The 20,938-nt window shown below is 41.9% G+C and overlaps 1 protein-coding gene across 1 annotated transcript in view; it reads right to left on the reverse strand.

The window, feature by feature from the left end:
- LOC106573469 (RNA polymerase II elongation factor ELL2) overlaps nucleotides 1-20,938 on the reverse strand; it is a 48,323-nt gene that overhangs the window by 7,005 nt on the left and 20,380 nt on the right. Inside the window, exons 3-9 of the mRNA XM_014148550.2 lie at nucleotides 20,515-20,642; nucleotides 17,391-17,551; nucleotides 8,790-9,034; nucleotides 7,800-7,924; nucleotides 5,246-5,363; nucleotides 4,400-4,856; nucleotides 3,517-3,580 (exon numbers count right to left, since the gene is read on the reverse strand). Coding sequence (XP_014004025.2) covers nucleotides 3,517-3,580; nucleotides 4,400-4,856; nucleotides 5,246-5,363; nucleotides 7,800-7,924; nucleotides 8,790-9,034; nucleotides 17,391-17,551; nucleotides 20,515-20,642 — 1,298 coding nt within the window. The remainder of the gene's footprint in view (nucleotides 1-3,516; nucleotides 3,581-4,399; nucleotides 4,857-5,245; nucleotides 5,364-7,799; nucleotides 7,925-8,789; nucleotides 9,035-17,390; nucleotides 17,552-20,514; nucleotides 20,643-20,938) is intronic.

The raw sequence follows: 20,938 nt of genomic DNA on the forward strand, positions 1-20,938 counted from the left end.
TATATATATAAATAAATAAATAAATATATATATATTTTTTTAAAGGTCCGTTACTTATATATATATATATTTATATATATATTTATATATATATATATTTATTTTTTTAAAAGGTCCGTTACTTTGTCCCAAAATGTTAAATAGAATTCTATGGGAAAGTCATCCATTCATGATGCTTTTCTCTGTGCAAATACTTTAATAGTGTCTAATATTTTATTTTGGCTGATCTTTGTTTTTAGTGATTATTTTTTGTCTACTGATAAATGCTTTGGGGTTGTTGAGTCTAAGGCTGTAGGATCAGTCCAAAAGTTGTTTAATTCTGATTTATATAGATTTTCATAGACGCTTTTAAAATTGTCATTAATCGCGTCGATTCTAAATAACGCATTTGTATTTTTATCTTTTAAAATTGTAACTGGTTTGGCATTTATTCATTTTGTGAGGGCTGCGAGATGTTAACCAGGCTTATTTGCCATTAATTAGTATGCTTTATTTGAGTTTAACCTGTAGTTGTTGGCTCTCTACAAAAGTAAAATATCATATCACTACTTAAGTTCAGACATTTCATTTTCTTCTTTACAAGAAGATATATTTTTTTTAATTTAAAAATGGGCTTTTTTTCAAATAGTGATTTCTGGGCCTCCCAAGCGGCGCAGTGGTTTAAGACACTGAGGCATCACTACAGATCCGGGTTCAGTCCCGGGCTGTGTCGCAGCCAGCCACGACTGGGAGACCCATGAGGCAGCGCACAATTGACCCAGCGTTTTCCGGGTTAGGGTAGGGTTTGGCCAGCTGGGCTGTCCTTGTATCAGCGTGCTCTAGCGACTCCTTGTGGTGGGCCAGTGCGCTGGCTTCAGTCACCAGCTGTACGGTGTTTTCTCCGACACATTGGTGGGACTGGCTTCCGGGTTAAGTGAGCAGTGTGTCAAGAAGCAGTGCAGCTTGGCGGCGTCGTGTTTCGGAGGAAGCATGGCTCTCGACCTTCGCCTCTCCTGAGTCCGTACGGGAGTTGCAGTGATGGGACAAGACTAACTACCAATTGGATATCACAAAAAATGGGGAAGAAAAAAGGTATAAAAGTACAAAAATAAGCACTTTGTGACATCTGCTCATGTAAAATGGGCTTTATAAATAAATGTGATTGAATTTGATTGCTACAGTAGATGGCAGCATAGGCCTCTCCAACCAAGTTTCTCTTTAAATATTCAATTTCTCATTGAATTTTGTTTTAAACTCTTGCAGGAAAACCACATCTGCTGACATTCTCTAAGTGTTCAAGAACCATATGCTTTTTCTTATTTCTTTTATGAAGTTGGTCTTTACAAAGTTAACCTTGTTAACCAAAGTTAACCTTGTCTGTTCTGTCGGTCATTGAAGAACCAGATATAACATTTTAGCAGACATGTCATATGAGGGTGGAGGGCATTCCATGGAATGGGAGAGTCATAGTATGAATACATAGTCATTATATACATTACAAATACAGTGTAGAGGGTGTGGGCATGAGGGCTGAGCAGACATTTAACAGAGAATACAGAAAAAAACAAAGCAAAGTTGTTATTTTTAGGGATTTTAAGGTCCAACTCATCTCCTAATGTACCAAAAGCCTGTGGGTTATGTAATTTATATATTGGAGAAAGACTACCACTTAAGTATTGTGGTCAGTTTGTATTGCCTTGTAAATTCAATTAAAAGTATAGTGGGTGATGGGGCTCTACTTGGGGAGAGTGGGTCCACCAAGAGACTGACGTGAGATGAGTGGAGACCCCACACAAAACTGTCTGATGCCCTCCCAGTCACCTCAGATAGAGCCCCTCTTCACCCTCACCAATAGCCACCATTGAATCTTAGCTAGAATGACAAGCAAGGAATAATACTGACTCGACATCCTCTCCTAATCTGTCCAGAACCCTTATTTATTTTACAGCAGGTTTGCAAGTCACAAAAGAAATCCAGTTACATTGTAATATAGTTAAATCCTTCTGAATCTCTCCCAAGCCCATTCCTCTCCACCTCCCCCTCCCAGTTTTTCACCCCCTTTACCCCATCCAAGCAAAGCTTGTCCCAGCCTCCCATCCTTACCCACCCAAGTTTGCCCCAACCTCCCATCCTTGCCCACAAAAGCTAAGCTTGTCCCTCCCCATCTCCCACCCTTGCCCATCCTTACCCACCCAAGCCAAACTTGTACCAACCTCCCAACTTTTCCCACCCTTCCTACCGCTCAGACACACTTACACCCATCCACTTACTCATCCCTTCTCATTATTTCCCGCCCTATGTATCCACACACCCATTCTCTCCCATACCTATTCACCATCCCTCACTTTCCCACACACACCTATTCACCATCCCTCACTTTTCCCCACACAAACCTATTCACCATCCCTCACTCCCCCCCCCCCACACACACACACACACCTATTGACCATCCCTCACCCCCCCCCCACACACACACACACACACACACACACACCTATTCACCATCCTTCACTTCTCCAGTGTCTGATCGAAATGTATTCCTTCGTCTCTCTCATCCTAGCAGACAGGTTGTAGATTACAATGATTGGGTATTTAGCGTTCTTCTGTCTTCTGATGATAGATTCACATCGTTCCTCTGATATCAGTTTGACCACTTAGCTGGAAAGGTCTCCTTTTTCCTCATCTTCCAGTAAGGACAAAATACTCCTGTTCTTTCATCCAATTCATCTTCTAAACTTTCCAACTTGGTTTCCAAAAGGCTTATTTTGTCGTCTTGTTCGTTCATGCGCACGCCTTGCTTGTGTGTGACTGACACGATAGCATCTATTTTCTTTTTGAGCTAATCTCATTTTGTAATAACAGATTGTAGCAGTTTGTTTTGTTGTGCATTGAGAGCATTTTAGCCATGTTTTCCTAGATAGCCTTTAACGGTTCATTACACGCATTTGCATCTCCAAGTTGCTCCTTATCTTTTCCTCTGGGGGAAGCCATGGCTTGTTGGACTCGTGTCACCGCGCCACTTTACCAACTGATTGGTTCGCTGTTGTACATAACTGATCGCTCACACTCACCCAGTTGCTTGGGGATATGTTGATTTATCGATTTTAGAGGCTTGATTTAAACTTGGTCTGGTTTCTACATATAGCTACTCACACCCCATGCGTCCTATCGGTACGCGCTCGCGCCTCATCTTTTTAAGTCATTCTCAGTGAAGCTGTGTTATTGCTGCACATTTGACAGACCATTTAAAACTTCAAAAATGTTCCACTATTTATGTGAATGTTTTCAAGCCGAATCCAGACCTTTTGGAACAAATCACTTTCCTTTCACAACAAGTGACTAAAGTAGTCATACCATTAAACAAAAACATTGAAGCAACAGATGGTAGAAACAGAACCTGAGACCACATACTGGTTTCACTTGTACCATGTTTACAGCATGAATGGGTTTCACATAACTTATCAACCTAGAAGTACAACTCAGCAACCCAGAGGGATTCTGGAGAACTTGTGAATGAAGCAGTGTGTTTAAACTTACATGAAATAGTCGGGCAGCTCCTCCGGTGACGTACGAGTGACAGGTGTTTTAGCCCCCTCATTGTCTGGAGATAAAAACAAGCAGAGAAAAAAAGAAAAAAAGTTAACGTAATCTGCCAATGCAAACGTGATAAAACTCATATCATACCAAGGCTGATGGAGTTGTTTATCACTACTACGGATAAGAGACCTGCTACAAGGCAGGCGGTGACGCCAGAAGCGCCCCAGATTGGGAGGCAGAGCAGCCTGCTGACTCGATGGACCGTGGGTCACCCAGCTGTTCCACAGAATCATCTACACACTAGCCAGGGAAAGGGATGGGGGTTGATAGCGGAAGCTACATACACAGCACCCTTTCCACTGGAAATTCTCCTCAGATCATTGATTTGTCGTCACTCTGTTTAAAACCTACAGCAATTCACTGTGAGCCGTATATCTAGATAAGTCACCTAAACTATTGGGGACCGATCCCTTTGAAGTTTCAAAATACTTTTCCAGAGCAGGTCGATTTTTCTACTACTGTAATAAATATGGGTTAGGAAAACAGACATTTTGACTGGGTTTTTACTACTTTGCAAATGGAAAGTTTTAATGGCAGTCTTTATGTATATGGAGAGTGTTTATTCGTATGTATACAAATACTGGGCAGTCTTCCCTGTAATCTTGTTGGCTCAAAAACACTGATTAGATGGTTCTTGGAAATTATTAAACTTCTCTGATTTCAATGTGGTCATAGACCAGTGGTGCTGTAAATATATCCTTTGATGTCATTACTGTATCATTATAAACATGTTCTGTTTCTGCTATCATTCCAGTCAACAAGGCCTCAAAATGATATCATTTAGTTGAAAATTACATTGGGAATGAGATGGTGCTTTTCTTACCAGTGATGTTTTCCTGGTTCTGTTTCAGGTCGGGACTGTTCTCTATCCAGTCCTGTTTTAAGCGCTCCCTGTCCTTGTCTTTGTGCTTCTTGGACTTCTTCTTTTTGTGCTGGCCGTTGGCTAGCTGCTGGTCAGTGCAGATGGAGGGCTCAGTCTGTGGAGCCTTGGGGCTTGGTACTGCTGGGACCGGCTCTGTCCTCTCCAGCTTGGGAATACTGGAGGAGCAACCCAGTTTATGCCGTGTGTAGAGACCATTAGGGCTTCCCTGGACGTGATTGTTGGTTCTCTCAAACTCTGTTTTGGTCTGTACACTGGTGTTGCCTGGACCAGATGAGCTACGGGCTCCAAAGGGACCAAGCTGTCCATTGGAAGGGGACTGCAGGGATAAACTGTGGTCTAATAGTCTTTGCTTCTTGGGGGTCTGATAATCAGATAGGTCGGAGGGCACGGGGCGTTTCTATGAGAAGGGTAGAGAAGAGATTTTACCTGTAATACTACTTAGCGAAGACCAACATACCCTACATTTGAAAGGAATGGCTCCGCTACATTAAAACATCCTAAACTGGCTCCTGAAAATGTCAGTGACTGAACTGCCTCCAGCACTCCAATGAATAAAAAGCAGATGCTACCAAACCAAGCAACTTTCCTCTCATTCCTCCTTTACTCAAGCTTATTCTGCAGTAGGCCCAAGTCAAAAGGCATAACACTATTCAAACAGAAATCATTTAACCCTTGAAATTAATCTGTGCATTCTCTTATTTCTAATCAATCTCAAGCTTTTGAGAAAAACAATGAGTAAGGGCAGGATGTAGAAATTATTTTAGAGTTAGGTAGGGGAATATTTACCACAGAGGGAGTCTTGACCGGGCTGAGTTGTGAAGGAGAATCCGCAGGGGTTTTGTGGAATGAATGGTTTGACTGGAAACTCTTCAACTGGCTACTGCTGCTCAGTGGCTGCAGTTTCCTGCAACATTAGAAGGGGAAGACATTTTTACTTTGCTATTCCGTTTATGTTAGGGCAGATAACTCAAGCTTAACTAATTTTTTTGACAGATTTATTAGTTTTTATACAACGCGTAGGTCTAATCCGGAATGCAGACTGGTTAAAACCGCATTCTAGCCGGTGTCAATTCCACAAGTTACCACCGGCTAAATCTATGACTTTAAAAGGCCTATTTACTCTGTTCCATCTGCGCAATCCACTGTCTCATCAGCCCAGGCAGGGAAGTTAAACTTCATCTCCACTATAAAAAAAAGCCTCTAGACATTATCACACATTTCTTTTAAACGAACATTTCGTTTTCAACAGCGGATATTTGTATAAACATCTCTCCGACATTTGCAACATTGTTTCAATATTCAAATTCGATCTTCAGCTGTCCGAGCACCTTTTCTACGACAGGCAAAATTGCGCATCATTAGCTCATTTATTTGTGTACATCCATAACAATGTCACTAGAAAACAGCTTAAACAAACGCAAATGCAGCTACTTTGTTGTTATTCTGGCTGCACTAGTGTTTGACGAGGCTGTAAATTAGTTGTAGTTGGCTCGCTAGCAAGCAAGGGATAAGAATGTTGCCAGCCAGTATGGCAGTGGAACATTTAGAACGAACGACTGGGTCGCATTCATAGACACAGAACATAAAGACTGAATGAGTCTGGCAACCGAACCGATAGAACGCCGCTTGGGTAGCAACCCTAGATGTGTGTCGGGACTATATCTTGTGGAAGGATGAAATAGTATGAATAAATTAAAACATGTTTTATGAAAATATGTAAATCATTATTTGAATATGTTGGTAACCGGTTGTATAAAAGTGATAATGCCCTCGAAGCCGGTGTTTGGAGGATATATTGGCACGGTTTGCCGGACCTCAACTTTTTCTCGGGCCTAACAACACCCGTGCCAATATATCCTCCAAACACTGGCTTCTCTGGCATTATCACTTAAGTAAATAATGGTTCAAACTCCAATTGCATGGTTTACAGAGAAATGAGAGAGGTGGGGCCATGTTAACAGAGGAAAACATAACACAAAACAGGTCGAACCGGTTGGTTACTGTAACTTCAGAATCAAGGTACATAAATTACAAGCAAAGTCCACCTTGACGCAGCTGTTCACATGAATATTGCATTAGAACAAATAACCACATTGTCAGACAGATGTTACACTGCCATTATCTACACTTGACCTCAGGGTGAATGAAACTGACACGTTTTTCAGCATGTTTCAACGTGTTAGGCTGTTTGTAGTGTTTCTAGGTTACAGAACACAGATTACATCTGCAAGAGGCAGGCACTAAGACAGAGCGGTGTCCAGTCACTTCAGTGAGGAGAACAATGGTGCCAGATGCAGGCTCTGTTAGGCCAAACACTCCTCTCTCTCCACTGGCAATCTGCTTCCTCCAGCTCCTTCCTCACAGAAACCTCACTGGAATCAGAGTTCCATCATGCCTCTCACAGCAGCCACATGACCTTTTCAACTACATGATCAATGGAATCTCCTGGAAGCACCACTGGCTTTCAGGACATTCCAGACATGAGACCCTCTGACAGACTAGGCTTCCAGCAATATAGTTGCTTTCTGGGATAAACTATAAGGAAAGGCTCTGATATTGAAAACATTTTTTTTATTTATTTTTTAACAGTCATACACTGATGAGCCACATCAACAGCTACCTTACCCTGTACATGCAGCAAAACAACATGTCCACTTCCATTCAGAGCTCTCATTAGAACATCTGAGTTGTGTAAACAGAATGGAAACAATAAGCAGGCAGGAGGTCCATCCAAAAAGCTTATGAAACCCACCCCCTAACTGACCAGTGGCAGGATAGGACACGTACTTAACGTGGGATGACGTCCACACTCATTCTGAACAGCTCAGCCAGGCTACCTTCCTCTACATTAATGCTATTTGACAACACCAAGCAGAGAATATTTCTCTCCCCGCTTTGATGTGCCCATTAAGAAATTCATCTGTGCAGAGAAATAGTCATTTAGAGTCTCTCCTTTCACCATGATCACAGCGGCCTGCCACAGTAATCCAGTAGGCCTGCAGTCTCAACGCCAGCACGTTGTCAAAAAGCATCAGAGCTTCCCACTACTGAGGAGAGGTAATCATCCAATTACTGACGCTTAAAAAGGTTAAATGAAGATAAACTACAGACTAGGGGACTCTCCGCCATGACACCAACATGTTGCTTCTACACCTGCATTGCTTGCTGTTTGGGGTTTTAGGCTGGGTTTCTGTACAGCACTTTGAGATATCAGCTGATGTAAGAAGGGCTATATAAATACATTTGATACAGGTAAATATTTAAATATTCAGTGGTGAAAATGTGAAGGAGAGTATGATGGTAGAGAAGACAGGTGAGTAGAAGTACAAGCCACACCCACCTGGCCAGGAGCCTATGAATGAGCGGCTTCTCTTCCTCCAGGTAACCGGGCCAATCCTTTTGGACGTGCCTGTAGAACTCATCCTTCAGAGTAAAGCTGTGGTCTTTGTGGTTCAGTTTAGCAACCTGCAAATCAATAACAAACACATTTGAACCCTTTGTCCCTGTAGCATTAAATACACTTTTGACCCCGGTTAAAAGAAAGGCTTAACTGGCAGGCTGTCAGAATAATAATACATTCAATAATACATTGTTCACCATTAAAGTAAATGATAGTAAACACAGCAATTACACTAGCACTGTGCCAAGTTAGTCACAAATACAGTACCAAATCTAGTCTACCCAGAGTGCCTCTGTGACAGACAACATCCATTTGTCAGAGTAGTCCTGGCCTGGCTGGAGACACCCCACCCTCCCCGGTGGAAACACTGTCTTCTCCTCCAGACATAATTAAAGCACAGCTCTAATTACAGCTACCAGTAGAGGCAGTAGTAGCAGCGACACAGTCGCTCCTTGTATGACTGCACTGGGACTCCCAAACATACCCAGAACAGGAAGTACGCCTCAAATATACCAACTGAGATCACTTAGCTGCTCAACATTTGGTTGTAAAAGGAGCCATTAGCATTAGATTCTGAGTGGCTGTAGAGAGCGAGCGACGGAGACAGAGCGGCTACTCTGCAGTGTTTCCATTTGGAATCCCTGGAGGGATTTAGAATTGCTTATAGATGCAGCTGAATCTCAGAGGCACTTTTAAAGACCCTGTCCTTTCTATCAACGTGAAAGTTGCTGTGATGTTTTAAATGTTTCATTTACAACATAGATTGTTTATTCATTTCAAATGCATTACAATTGGAATACAATATGCAAAAGTTGTGCATTATTGAGTTATATCTCCACTTAGTGAAACGAGCACCTACCATGTACATTTATCTGCAGCCTAGTATCTGAGTACAGTTTGTTGTGCCGTGTTGCGTTCTACAGGTCTCACCTCATCTAGTACTGCTCCCAGGTCAGTCTTATCCTTGGGAGTGGCCCTCTCCCTCTCCAGCCACAACAGCAGCTCAGGCTTCCTGTAGGGCTTTAAGGCCAGGACGTGGATGATGCGGTCTCTCAGGGGCCTGAGGGCTACTGGGCTGGGGGCCCCACTCTTCTTGTTGTTAGGGGAGTGCTTGTTGCTGCTGCTGTCCATACCTGACGACAGGCCCTGCTTCCTCTGGATCTTCACACATTTACCTGACAGAGAAAGGGAGATGCACAGAGGCGCCATTTGACGAGAAAAATGTTTAGTCACTTACAAACTATCTTTTCGTCATAAAAGCTACCTTCTTACACCTCTAAGCTACTGTTACCAAGTGAAAAGCAGTGGTTTTGTGCTCATCAGTCAGTGAAAGTTTCAGCAATTACCACAATTATGACTTGGATAATTCAAAGCTCTCAAATCTTTAAAACTGGAAACACTTATCTCCCTCACTTGCTTTAAGCACCAGCTGTCAGAGCAGCTCACAGATTACTGCACCTGTACATAGCCCATCTATAATTTAGCCCAAACAACTACCTCTTCCCCTACTGTATTTATTTATTTAGCTCCTTTACGCCCCATTATTTCTACTTTGCACTTTCTTCCACTGCAAATCTACCATTCCAGTGTTTTACTTGCTATATTGTATTTACTTTGCCTTTACCTCCCTTATCTCACCTCATTTGCTCACTTTGTATATAGACTTATTTTTCTACTATATTATTGACTGTATGTTTGTTTTACTCCATGTGTAACTCTGTGTTGTTGTATGTGTCAAACTGCTTGCTTTATCTTGGCCAGGTCGCAATTGTAAATGAGAACTTGTTCTCAACTAGCCTACCTGGTTAAATAAAAGGTGAAATAAAAAATTAAATTAAAAAAAGAATCAGTACACTGGAAATGTGACAAGAGGCGATGGAAGTGTTATGCTTGTTCTAACTGCCCCTGAACAGGATTCAAAATACACTGACACTTCTCTGAATAGCCCAGACCAGTTATACAGAAAAGGCCTGGTCTAATGTGACAAGGGCCAGAAGCAAAACTTTGTCTTGACAGATGTCAGTTATATATACAGTATGCAAACATTGCACCCAGGAATAGCACCTTGTGTCCCTAGTAGGAAATAGCGTCTTAACATATTTAGCTAGATCTCATGAAAGCCTCCTGTACACATACACACTAACACTTCGATCACACCGACAGCATCCTTGCGCAAAATAGTACACATCATCTGGATATGTGTGCAACAGAAGTTCACCATTCACCTTCTGCTACCATTTCTGTCAAGCCATCTACACATACAGGTTTGACGCGTACGTTCGATAATTCCAATGTACGCACCACACCGAACGCACTGCAACTGCCTCTGCAACGCAATGCTCCAAAACAAACGCGTCCTTTCATTGGAAATGAATGCAATTCTGGCGTACCAAAACGCAATGACGCTTTCGGTGTGATCAAAGCGTTAAGTGTTGGTACGCAGCACCAGGCTTGGAGTGCAGTGAAAGGGTTGACAGTGAGGTTAGCCGGTTCCTGTGCAAACAGAGGAGCATGGAAACTAAAGCACCTTGCTCACTCACACACAGAGACCATTTTTCCTGTTGCAGCACTAATTAACCTGGCTCCAAGCCAGCAGGACATGGTGGTGCTTATACTGTATGTAGATGTATCTCCCAACCTAATCTCATTAAACGTTTAAGATCTGCTTTCAAGGTTGCTATAGGATGAAAAGCACAGCCTCTACATGGGAGCAGTGTGGTTCTGGTATCATGCATCTACTGCATTACGTAAAGTATTGTACGTGAAAGAGTTGATCTATTATATTTAACTAGGCAAGTCAGTTAAGAATAAATTATTATTTACAATGACAGCCTACCCCGGCCAAACCCAAAGGACGCTGGGCCTATTGTGCGCTGCCCTATAGGACTCACAATCATGGCCGGCTGTGATACAGCCTGGAATCGAACCAGGGTCTGTAGCGATGCCTCTAGCACTGAGATGCAGCGCCTTAAACCGCTGTGCCACCCAGGAGCTAGAGTAGGTTTAGATATGACAATCTAAATAGTATTTTACGGAGTATGTCAATTATTTGGCTCCATGCACTCCATTTCACATTTCTAAAAGGACACAGTTGTTGCACAACTGGAATGTAATAATGTTAAAGATATTGAATAACAAGACTCCAAAATGTCTCTATTCTTATACGTTATGCATCAAACATTATACAAACAATTCATGACATTTTCTTAATGTGAAAAATGACAATATCATCAACGTATAATATGAACCCCAGTAACAAACTATTATTTTTTTATCAACTCTGGGCCTGAGGGTAAATCTCTGCTTTTGCCAAATGCAATGTAGTTTCGAGAGCTTGTCGTAACAGCTACCCTGGTTCAAGACGCATACATTTTACAGTCCAATATCTTCCTGTCATGTAGAGAAATAGCCTGTATTGCCTCATTTTAAACAAGCAGCGACTAGACGCTAACAACAATAAATTAAATCTGCTTGTCATGTAGTTGGTTATGGGAATGTTTGTAAAACGCTATTCTGTCTACTGTATAGCCTTTACATAAAACCAGCAGAACTGCACATGCTTGACTGAAACATAAGTTGCTTTTCAGAAATATGATACGGGTTGGTTTCCTTGTTTGTAAAAAAAAATATGAATTTGTTCAACATCATGGCGTACAAAATCAAAAACAGTAAATTAAATAGATACCAGTATCGCGATACTCAAAAGGTATCGTTGCAAGGAAACAAAACATGAAGCGGACTAAATTTCTATTGTTGGAAAAAAGTTGCCTTATATTGTCACCCAGAATCACATTTATTTTCCATGCTACAGCACGCAACATTTCACATGCAGTAGCTTTTTTAAAGGACCAAAGAGTTACGTTTGCTTTGTGTTTTCCATGGAAAATCAGGTATTGTAGTATTGCGATACTGGTATCGTGACAACCCTAAACTAGATAGTCATGTTTGGATACACCAATGTTTATCACATTGAAACCACAACAGTAGCATTCATCCAACATGTATAGTTACACCGAAGACCATCATAGCTCAGTTTGAGATTATCGGGTGTTCCTCATCCAATCTGTCACCAAGGTGTAACGCATTACAACAATAAGTAATGTACGTCAGACTGACACCAGACCAAGCAGAGAAGTGAGGAGTTAGTGAGCCTATAACAGGCTTAGGATGAGTTCTCCATGGTTCCCAGGTTGGAGTTTAGCCAGGAGGGCGGGGTTAAGTTCTACTCTAGCATTAAGTGCCATAGGATCTTTAGTGATCACAGAGCATTATGATCTTGGCTTATCATCTCATCTGAAAGACAGCACACAGTTTGTGGTATTCCTCACTCCTTGAGTGTATTGGCATGTCCTACCTGATGTTCTCCTTACCAGATAAATGAGTCTAACCAGACCCAGCCATAACTGGACTAACAAGCCTAACCTTTCTTAACCTCAATACTAGCTAGTGTTGAGCGATTAACAGACGTTTTGGGGGGGTTTTCGGTTATTAAACAACTAATCGACTAAGGTCGGTTCATTACTTGAATTCCACGTAGTATTTTATGAGCCCAACGCGCCATTTCTCTAGGGTGAAATCAAATCATTCACGAGAAAAATCAAGTCAAGAACTGATGGGAGATGTAGTTTACATTAAGCAAATGTTCAACCTAGTTCAGTGCAGAAATGTGGTAATTAACTTGGTGTAGTGTCTCACGTGTTGTTTTCAAACTCTCCTGAGAATGTCTCAGATCAAGTAGATGTTCACTCATTAGATGGTTCTCCAATTGAACGTGTTGCCGCATATAAATACTTAGGCATTTGGATTGATATGGATTTGTCGTTTAAAGAAAATCATACTGTAGTTGAGCTGGTTAAGAAGCTAAGATTTAAAGTCGGCATTTCTAAAGAAACAGATTGCGCCATTCTCCAAGCAGCAGGAACCAGATTATTCAGTCTACCTTTATCTGTTCTTGATTATGGAGATATTATTTATCAAAGTGCAGCTGCTACTACTCTGAAACCTTTGGATGCCATCTACCATAGTGCCCTTCGTTTTGTTACTCATCACTGCATCAAAAGGTTGACTGGACTTCGCTAAAGACCCATAGATCTCAACATTATTCCCTTTTTGTTTACAAGGCACTACTTCATAAACTTCCGTCTTTTCTAACTTTGCTGTTGAAGTATAGACACCTGAGTTGCCTAACCCGTTTCCAGGGTTGGTTAACTCGAGGTTCCTAGGGTCTCCACTGAGCTAGGTAAATCAGCTTTTAGGTTTAAGGCACCTTATTGCTGGGTCAAAATTGTAAATACATTTCATCTTGACGTTCTGGTGCGGTTCAGGCAATTTAAAGTATTGATTGGTGACCTAGATTTTTTTAGAAATGCGCCCTGTATACACAACGTAAATATACACATTCCCAATCGATCTCTAAATACAAAAACAGTCATGGAAAGCACAAAAGAATATATACATTCCTACACAAATACACTGCATGACCAAAATGTACTTTTTCAGTTAATTTCCATGACTGGTATAGTTTGGGTATGTGTATATTTATGCTGTATATACAGGGCACATTTGTAAGAGACATACTTTTTGTCATGCAGTGTATGTGGACACCAGCTCGTCAAACATCTCATTCCAAAATCATGGGCATTAGTATGGAGATGGTACCCCCTTCGCTTCTATAATAGCCTCCACTCTTCCAGGAAGGCTTTCCATTAGATGTTGGGACATTCCTGCAGGGACTTACTTCCTTTCAGCCACAAGAGCAACAGTGAGGTCAAGCACCGATGTTGGGCGATTAGGTCTGGCTCGCAGTTAGCGTTCCAATTCATCCCAAAGGTGTTCGATGGGGTTGAGGTCAGGGCTCTGTGAAGGCAAGTCAAGTTCTTCCACACCAATCTCAACAAACCATTTCTGTATGGACCTCACATTGTGGACAAGGGCATTGTCATGCTGAAACAGGAAAGGGCCTTCCCCCATACTGCTGCTACTAAGTTGGAGGCATAGAATCGTTGAGAATGTCATTGTATGCTGTAGCATTAAGATTTCCTTTCAGGGGCCTAGCCTGAACCATGAAAAACAGCCCAAGACCATTATTCCTCCTCCACCAATCTTTACAGTTGGCACTATGCATTCGGCAGGTAGCATTCTCCTGGCATCCGCCAAACCCAGATTCGTCTGTTGGACTGCCAGATGGTGAAGCATGATTCATCACTCAAGAGAACAAGTTTCTACTGCTCCAGAGTCCAATGACGGCGAGCTTTAACACCACTCCAGCCGACGCTTGGCATCGCGCATGGTGATCTTAGGCTTGTGTGCGGCTGTTTAGACTTGAAAACCCATTTCATGAAGCTCCAATTGACAGTTATTGTCCTGACGTTGCTTCCAGAAGCAGTTTGGAACTCGGTAGCGAGTGTTGCAGAGGACAGACAAGTTTTACCTGCTACATGCTTCAGCACTCGCTGGTCCCGTTCTGTGAGCTTGAGTGGCCTACCACTTCGCGGCTAAGCCGGTTGTTCCTAGATGTTTCCACTTCAGAATAGCAGCACTTACAGTTGACCAGGGCAGCTCTAGCAGGGCAGAAATTTGACGAACTGACTTGTTGGAATGGTGGTATCCCATGACGGTGCACGTTGAAAGTCACTGAGCTCTTCAGTATGGGCCATTCTACTGCCAATGTTTATCTATGGAGATTGCATGGCTGTGTGCTCGATTTTATACACCTGTCAGCAATGGGTGTGGCTGAAATAGCCAAATCCACTCATTTGAAGGGGTGTCCACATACTTTTGCATATATAGTGTAGGTCTCAATATGTCTTCCCTAAAACTAAAATTACCATTATACATAGAGTCTGTTTTTTCAGGCTTGGACAGATGGATACAATTTTACGCTTACTATGTTAGGTTAGATATGCACAGACCGCATGAGAGAGGACTTGTTCAGGGGCGGCAGGTAGCCTAGTGGTTAGAGTGTTGGATTTATAACCGAAAGGTTTCAAGATCGAATCCCCGAGCTGACAAGGTAAAAATCTGTTGTTCTGCCCCTGAACAAGGCAGTTAACCCACTGTTCCTAGGCCGTCATTGACAATAAGAATTTGTTGGTAAGTGACTTGCCTAGTTAAATAATGGTAAAATAAAAAACAAACATGAGGGAGAAAGTATGCCTTATCTACCTTGAAGAACTAGTTGAATTTTGTCAGACAGCTCTGCAGCATACTTAGGCAGGCTAGCCTAGATAAATAGGATGACTAAAGACAGTACAGTATGGGGAGCACAGAGATAACGTTAGATGGTCTGGCTGGCCGGCAGCTACTGACTGAGCAGAGATGAGACGATGACATTAAGGAATTAAAAATAATAAAGTCTTAAAAGTACAAAATAATATTAAAAAGTTACATATTTCTTAGCCATTTATTTTCTACTGATGTCTACCAAATTTGGACCTGACAGAGACAATGGAACATTTTCAATGTTTTGGCAATTGAATATTTACAATTTTTGGCTTTGGAATTTCTATTATTAAAAGACATTCTGGGTTCGAGTCCAGGCTCTGTTGCAGCCGGCCGCGACCGGAAGACCCATGGGGCGGCGCACAATTGGCCCAGCGTGGTCCGGGTTAGGCCGGCAGGGATGTCCTTGTCCCATCGCGCACTAGCGACTCCTGTGGCGTGGCGGGCCAGGCGCAGTGCACGCTGACACAGCTTCCGGGCGGGTTAAGTGGGCATTGTGTCAAGAAGCAGTGCAGCTTGGTTGGGTTGTGTTTTGGAGGACGCACGGCTCTCGACCTTCGCCTCTTTGTTGCAGCGAGGAGACAAGACTAACTACCAAATGGATACCACAAAATTGGGAAGAAAAAAAAAGGGGGTAAAAGTAACCAAAAAATAAATAAAAATAGCTCTAAAATCAATGTAATGTCATTAGTACATAATACAAATCGAAACCAAAATCCAAAACCATGATAAAAAAAAATAAAGAATCCAACCAAAACAGAACCGACCTCAAATAGTTGTAATCACAGCATACAGGTGGTGGGAGATAGGGCTGCCAATGAGTTTCCAGATATAGCGTCCCAATACTTTAATCACTACTGAACTAAAAAAATGATTTTTCCCTTCATAAGACAGTTTTGTAAAGAATGGTCAGTGATGACCTTAAAACGCCTTTTGCTGCATTTTCTCAGCAATCCTTTTCCTGGGAAAGTACAGGTATTTGAGCGATACATTAAAACTAAATCATAGATGGTTGGTATTTAGAAACATGTCGGTTTGTGTGCTCCGTAGCGCATATGACGTATAGTTTATTACCCTTTCATTTAAGTTCCCTTTGATATCAAGTATATGGGCACCTTACTGTCCTGTCCATGCTGTGGGAAAGCGAGCCCAGTTGTGTGCCTTACACCCTATGAAACATGAGAATCAATGTCAATGTTCCCAGGCTAAGGCTGCAAGTGGACTTCTACATTTTTACTTGATAAACTTTCATGTAAAATTATGTATTTGGATAAGAAATAGCTCTTTGTTTTGTACTCATTCAGCAGAGATATTACACAGCAAACAACATGCCAGCTACATTTAACAGGGTTGTGCAAGAACACTCAAGAGGCCCATTTTCAGCAGCAGAGCATGGGAGGTAATGTGTGCTGCTTGCTTCAACAGCTGTGGAAAATGGCTTGTGCAGTAATTACCATTAATGTTATGTTGTAATTATGTTTTAGACAATATGTGTAAAACTGTCAGTGTGTGCAAAGATGAGCTCCATGTGGCTTAAATCCACTAGTATAACGTCATAAACGCAGCAATTTTTTGTGTGTGTCCAGGTTATAATACACAGCATCTGTAACATGTCCCTTCAGACAAGACATAACCCATCAGAAGACAGAAGTATGCCTGTGTATACACCCTCCTCCTGGATGAAATATAACTAATGCACATTCCAATGGTCCCACTGGTTCAGATGCTGTGTAAAGACATGTACTGCACTGGTATGCTCCCACAATTATGTATTTACTTGTGGTGCAAATAAACAGCGTTTTAATTTGGATCTTCATTAGTTCTTAAGATGAATTATGGCCTTTGCTTCAAAGAATCTGCATACATTATTCAGTTTTTCAATAGATGAAAACTAATTGAGTCGCAGCCACTGTAATTAAACTCTTAGGCAAAACTTCATCCACTCAGCATGAGACTAGTTAGTGCATACTTCTGGCAAACTCAATCACATTAATGGAGCTGGTAGGCAGGTTGGCAACGTGCCTAAGCAATCTGGTCAAAATGAAGGGAAAAGGAGAAGAAAGAGGCATCCCCTCTCGCATGAATAATTGCAACCCAGTACTTTGATCAATTATGTGAAAACTTCCACGCCATATGGCAATTATCAGCAGGACAAGATGGTAGAAGGCGATGGATTAGAAGCTTTCCGAGAACATTAAACACCTCCATTATTTTTCCCTTGATCCCAAGGCAGCAAAGGGCTCAGTATGAAGCTGGTTTGGACCCAACTCAGGCAGCATAGGTAAAGGCAGCCTGTGACTGCAGACTTACCATGTGTGGAGCCTGGTTTGATCTCGATGGCCGACCTGCTCATGATGTCCTTCTCAACCTGAGACATGCGCTCTCGGGTCATCTGGTATGAGTCATCAGTGGCACACACAGTAATCTTGTCCTGAATACTGCCCTGGCCCTCCAGGTGCTCCCTGCCCTCCCTGAGGAGAACACAGGATCAGGCTCACATAGCAGCAACTGGTAATGTACAAAATATCACACTACTTCCCACTCAATAGAGCATTGTGAAAATGTATGTGTGTCTCTGTCTACGTGTGACATATGCCTCACTCCCATGACCGGTTCTTTGATTTCTGTCCTCATGCTCATTCCTCACATCCTATGCTATGGCATTAAGCTGTACAACAAGTGAAGATGCCTATGAGCTGCGGTGCTAACAGAGCAGCACAGAACTACCTTTGACCCCCACATGACCACAAACACTGATCTCACCGTTACCCGCAACATGTGCAGTGTTGCGGGTAACGTGTTACAAAAGTAATGCGCTACCTACTCAGATTACTTTTACTTTTTCAAACTGGGTGATATACATTTACATTTTAGTCATTTAGCAGACGGTCTTATCCAGAGCGACTTACAGTAGTGAATGCATACATTTGATACATTTTTTCCCCCCCGTACTATAATGGTTACGTTGTCAAACAATGTGAGTGTTACTTTCAGAATCAAATCGAATTGTATTGGTCACATGCTTCGTAAAGAACAGGTGAAGACCAACAATGAAATTCTTACTTATGGCCCTTCCCAACAATGCAGAGAGAAAAATAGACAAATAACAAATAAACAAACAATGAGTAACGATAACTGTCCTATATACAGGGGGTACCAGTACCGAGTCGATGTGCAGGGTTACAAGGTAATTGAGGTAGATATAGGTTGGGGTAAAGTGACTAGGCAACAGGATAGATAAAACAGTAGCAGCAGCATATGTGATGAGTCAAGAGTTAGTGCAAAAAGGGTCAATGCAGATAGTTTGGGTGACTATTTGGTCAGCTATTTAGTAGTCTTATGGCTTGGGGGTAGAAGCTGTTCAAGGTCCTGTTGGTACCAAACTTTGTGCATCGGTACCACTTGTCGTGCGGTAGCAAAGAGAACAGTTGATGACTCGTGTGGCTGGAATCTGACAATTTTTAGGGCCTTCGTCTGACACCGCCTGGTATAGAGGTCCTGGATGGCAGGAAGCTTGGCCCCAGGGATGTACTGGGCAGTACACACAATCCTCTGTAGCGCCTTGAGGTTGGAGGCCGAGTAGTTGCCATACCAGGCAGTAATGCAACCAGTCAGGATGCTCTCGATGGTGCAGCTGTAGAACTTTCAGGATCTGAGGACCCATGCCAAATCTTTTCAGTCTCCTGAGGGGAAATAGGCTTTGTCATGCCCTCTTCACAACTGTCTTGGTGTGCTTGGACCATGTTAGATTGTTGGTGATATGGACACCAAGGAACTTGAACCTGCTCCACTACAGCCCCGTCGATGAGAATGGGGGCGTGCTCGGTCCTCCTTTTAACCCATAAAGTGTATTCCTTTGTAGTGTTTTTCTGCAGTATTACTATAGAGCCTTGTTGCAAACAAGATGCAGGTTTTCTATATGTGTATTCTTCTTTTCACTATGTAATTTAAGTCATTATTGTGGGGGTCACTACAATGTTGTTGATCCATCCACAGTTCTCCCATCACAGCCATTGAACTCTGTTTTAAAATCACCAATGGCCTCATGGTAACATCCCTGAGCAGTTTCATTCCTGTCCTGCAGCTCAGTTTAGAAGGACAACTGTATCTTTGATGTGTCTGGGTGGTTTAATACATAATCCACAGCATAATTATTAACTTGATTATGCTTAAAAGAGACATTCAATGTCTGATTTGTTATTGTTACCCATCTAACAATCACTGCCCTTCTTTATGAAGCTGTGTAGTTGAATCTGTGCATGCAATTCAATACTTGACTGACTGTATGTATGGGGGGACAGAGGAAGGGTTAGTCATTAAACAAAAAACTGTGTCAACCCCTATTATTTCACACAGAGTGAGTCCATGTAACTTATGTCATTTTTTAAGACAAATGTTATTCCTAAACTAAAGTTAGACATGCCTGAACATATGGGCTGAATACTTATGCAACAACTATATTTCAGATATGTCATTTTAATTAATGAACTTTGACAGAGTATTTTGAGTAGATTGTTGACAAAAAAAACAACAATTAATTAACTTTAAATCCTGCTTTGTAACAATAAAATATGAAGAAATCCAAGGATATGAATACATTTGCAAGGCACTGTAGTGTAAGTATAGGACTATTTTTCCTATTTAAAAATGTACGTAGTTATGTCCTTGAGCTGCTCTTGTCTATTTATGTTCTGTCCCATGTCATGTTTCATGTTTTGTGTGGACCCCAGGAATAGTAGCTGCTGCTTCAGCAACAGCTAATGGGGATCCTAGTAAAATACTAACACACCAGCATTCAAACTTCAGCAACACAGCATGCTAAATAGGTGCTTACAGTAACTCAAAGGAAAAACAAGACCTCAACAAATAGGGCTTACCTCAAAAGGTCAGAGTTTATGAGTAGTTCAAAAATAAGACTGAACAACAGAAAAACAGTCTGGGATAAGCTGTCATTGGTTTCTAGCGGTCAGTCACATGGGGACAAGGGTTACTTGCGTTAGCAATGAGAGAGCGAGCAAGAGAGAGCAGTGTCTCAAAATTCCCTGTGGTCCCAATCTGACTGAACTAGTTAGGGCGATATGGGCACAAATACATATCATGATAAACTGCCTGAATTGATGCCATAACAATAAATACAATGATAAGTTAATAAAAATGAGCACCACTGATCCTTTAACCTACTACTACGAGTTTGATGGTTGTAGCCATCAATTGTCCAATTAACAATCACCCATATTAGCAAACGTAATTCATTTCAAAATTGTACATTTCTCTAGTATAGGCTACTTATCGTAATAAACAATATCAGCAAAATGTCTACAATAAGTGATCGGTATGGTCGGTGTCGAAAATGTTTGGTTTATCATCCCAGCTCTACTGTGAACTGGCTGTCAATTCCATCTGTGGTTGACTGAAAACAGTAGAGTGGGCTTACCCTGAGACATGCTGGTGGATGCAGTCAAAGCTGGCCTGAGGTTTGTCTTTGCTATCACTGGACAGGTAGAAGGAGAAGACCCGGAGTGCATCTGGGGCTTCTGGGGATGGGGCCGGGATCTTGATATACTGTTGTCAGGGGAAACAGAGAGAGCATTAGATCACTGAGGAAACCATGTGTAAAATTATAAATGTTTATGACCAAGCAGTTTTAGCATATTCAGCTGTGCTTTCAGTTTGCATATTCTACATTTGAGTAATTTAGCAGATGCTCTTATCCAGAGCGACTTACAGTAGTGAGTACATAAATTTCAATCCTTTTTTGTGTGCTGGTCCCTGTGGGAATTCTAAACATGCTAAATGAAAAGCCTTGGGTTTGTGTCATACAATCCGAAATGTTTTGGTTACTAATGTATAAAGGACCG

Source organism: Salmo salar, chromosome ssa16 (assembly GCF_905237065.1).
Source record: "Salmo salar chromosome ssa16, Ssal_v3.1, whole genome shotgun sequence".
Classification (NCBI taxonomy): domain Eukaryota; kingdom Metazoa; phylum Chordata; class Actinopteri; order Salmoniformes; family Salmonidae; genus Salmo; species Salmo salar.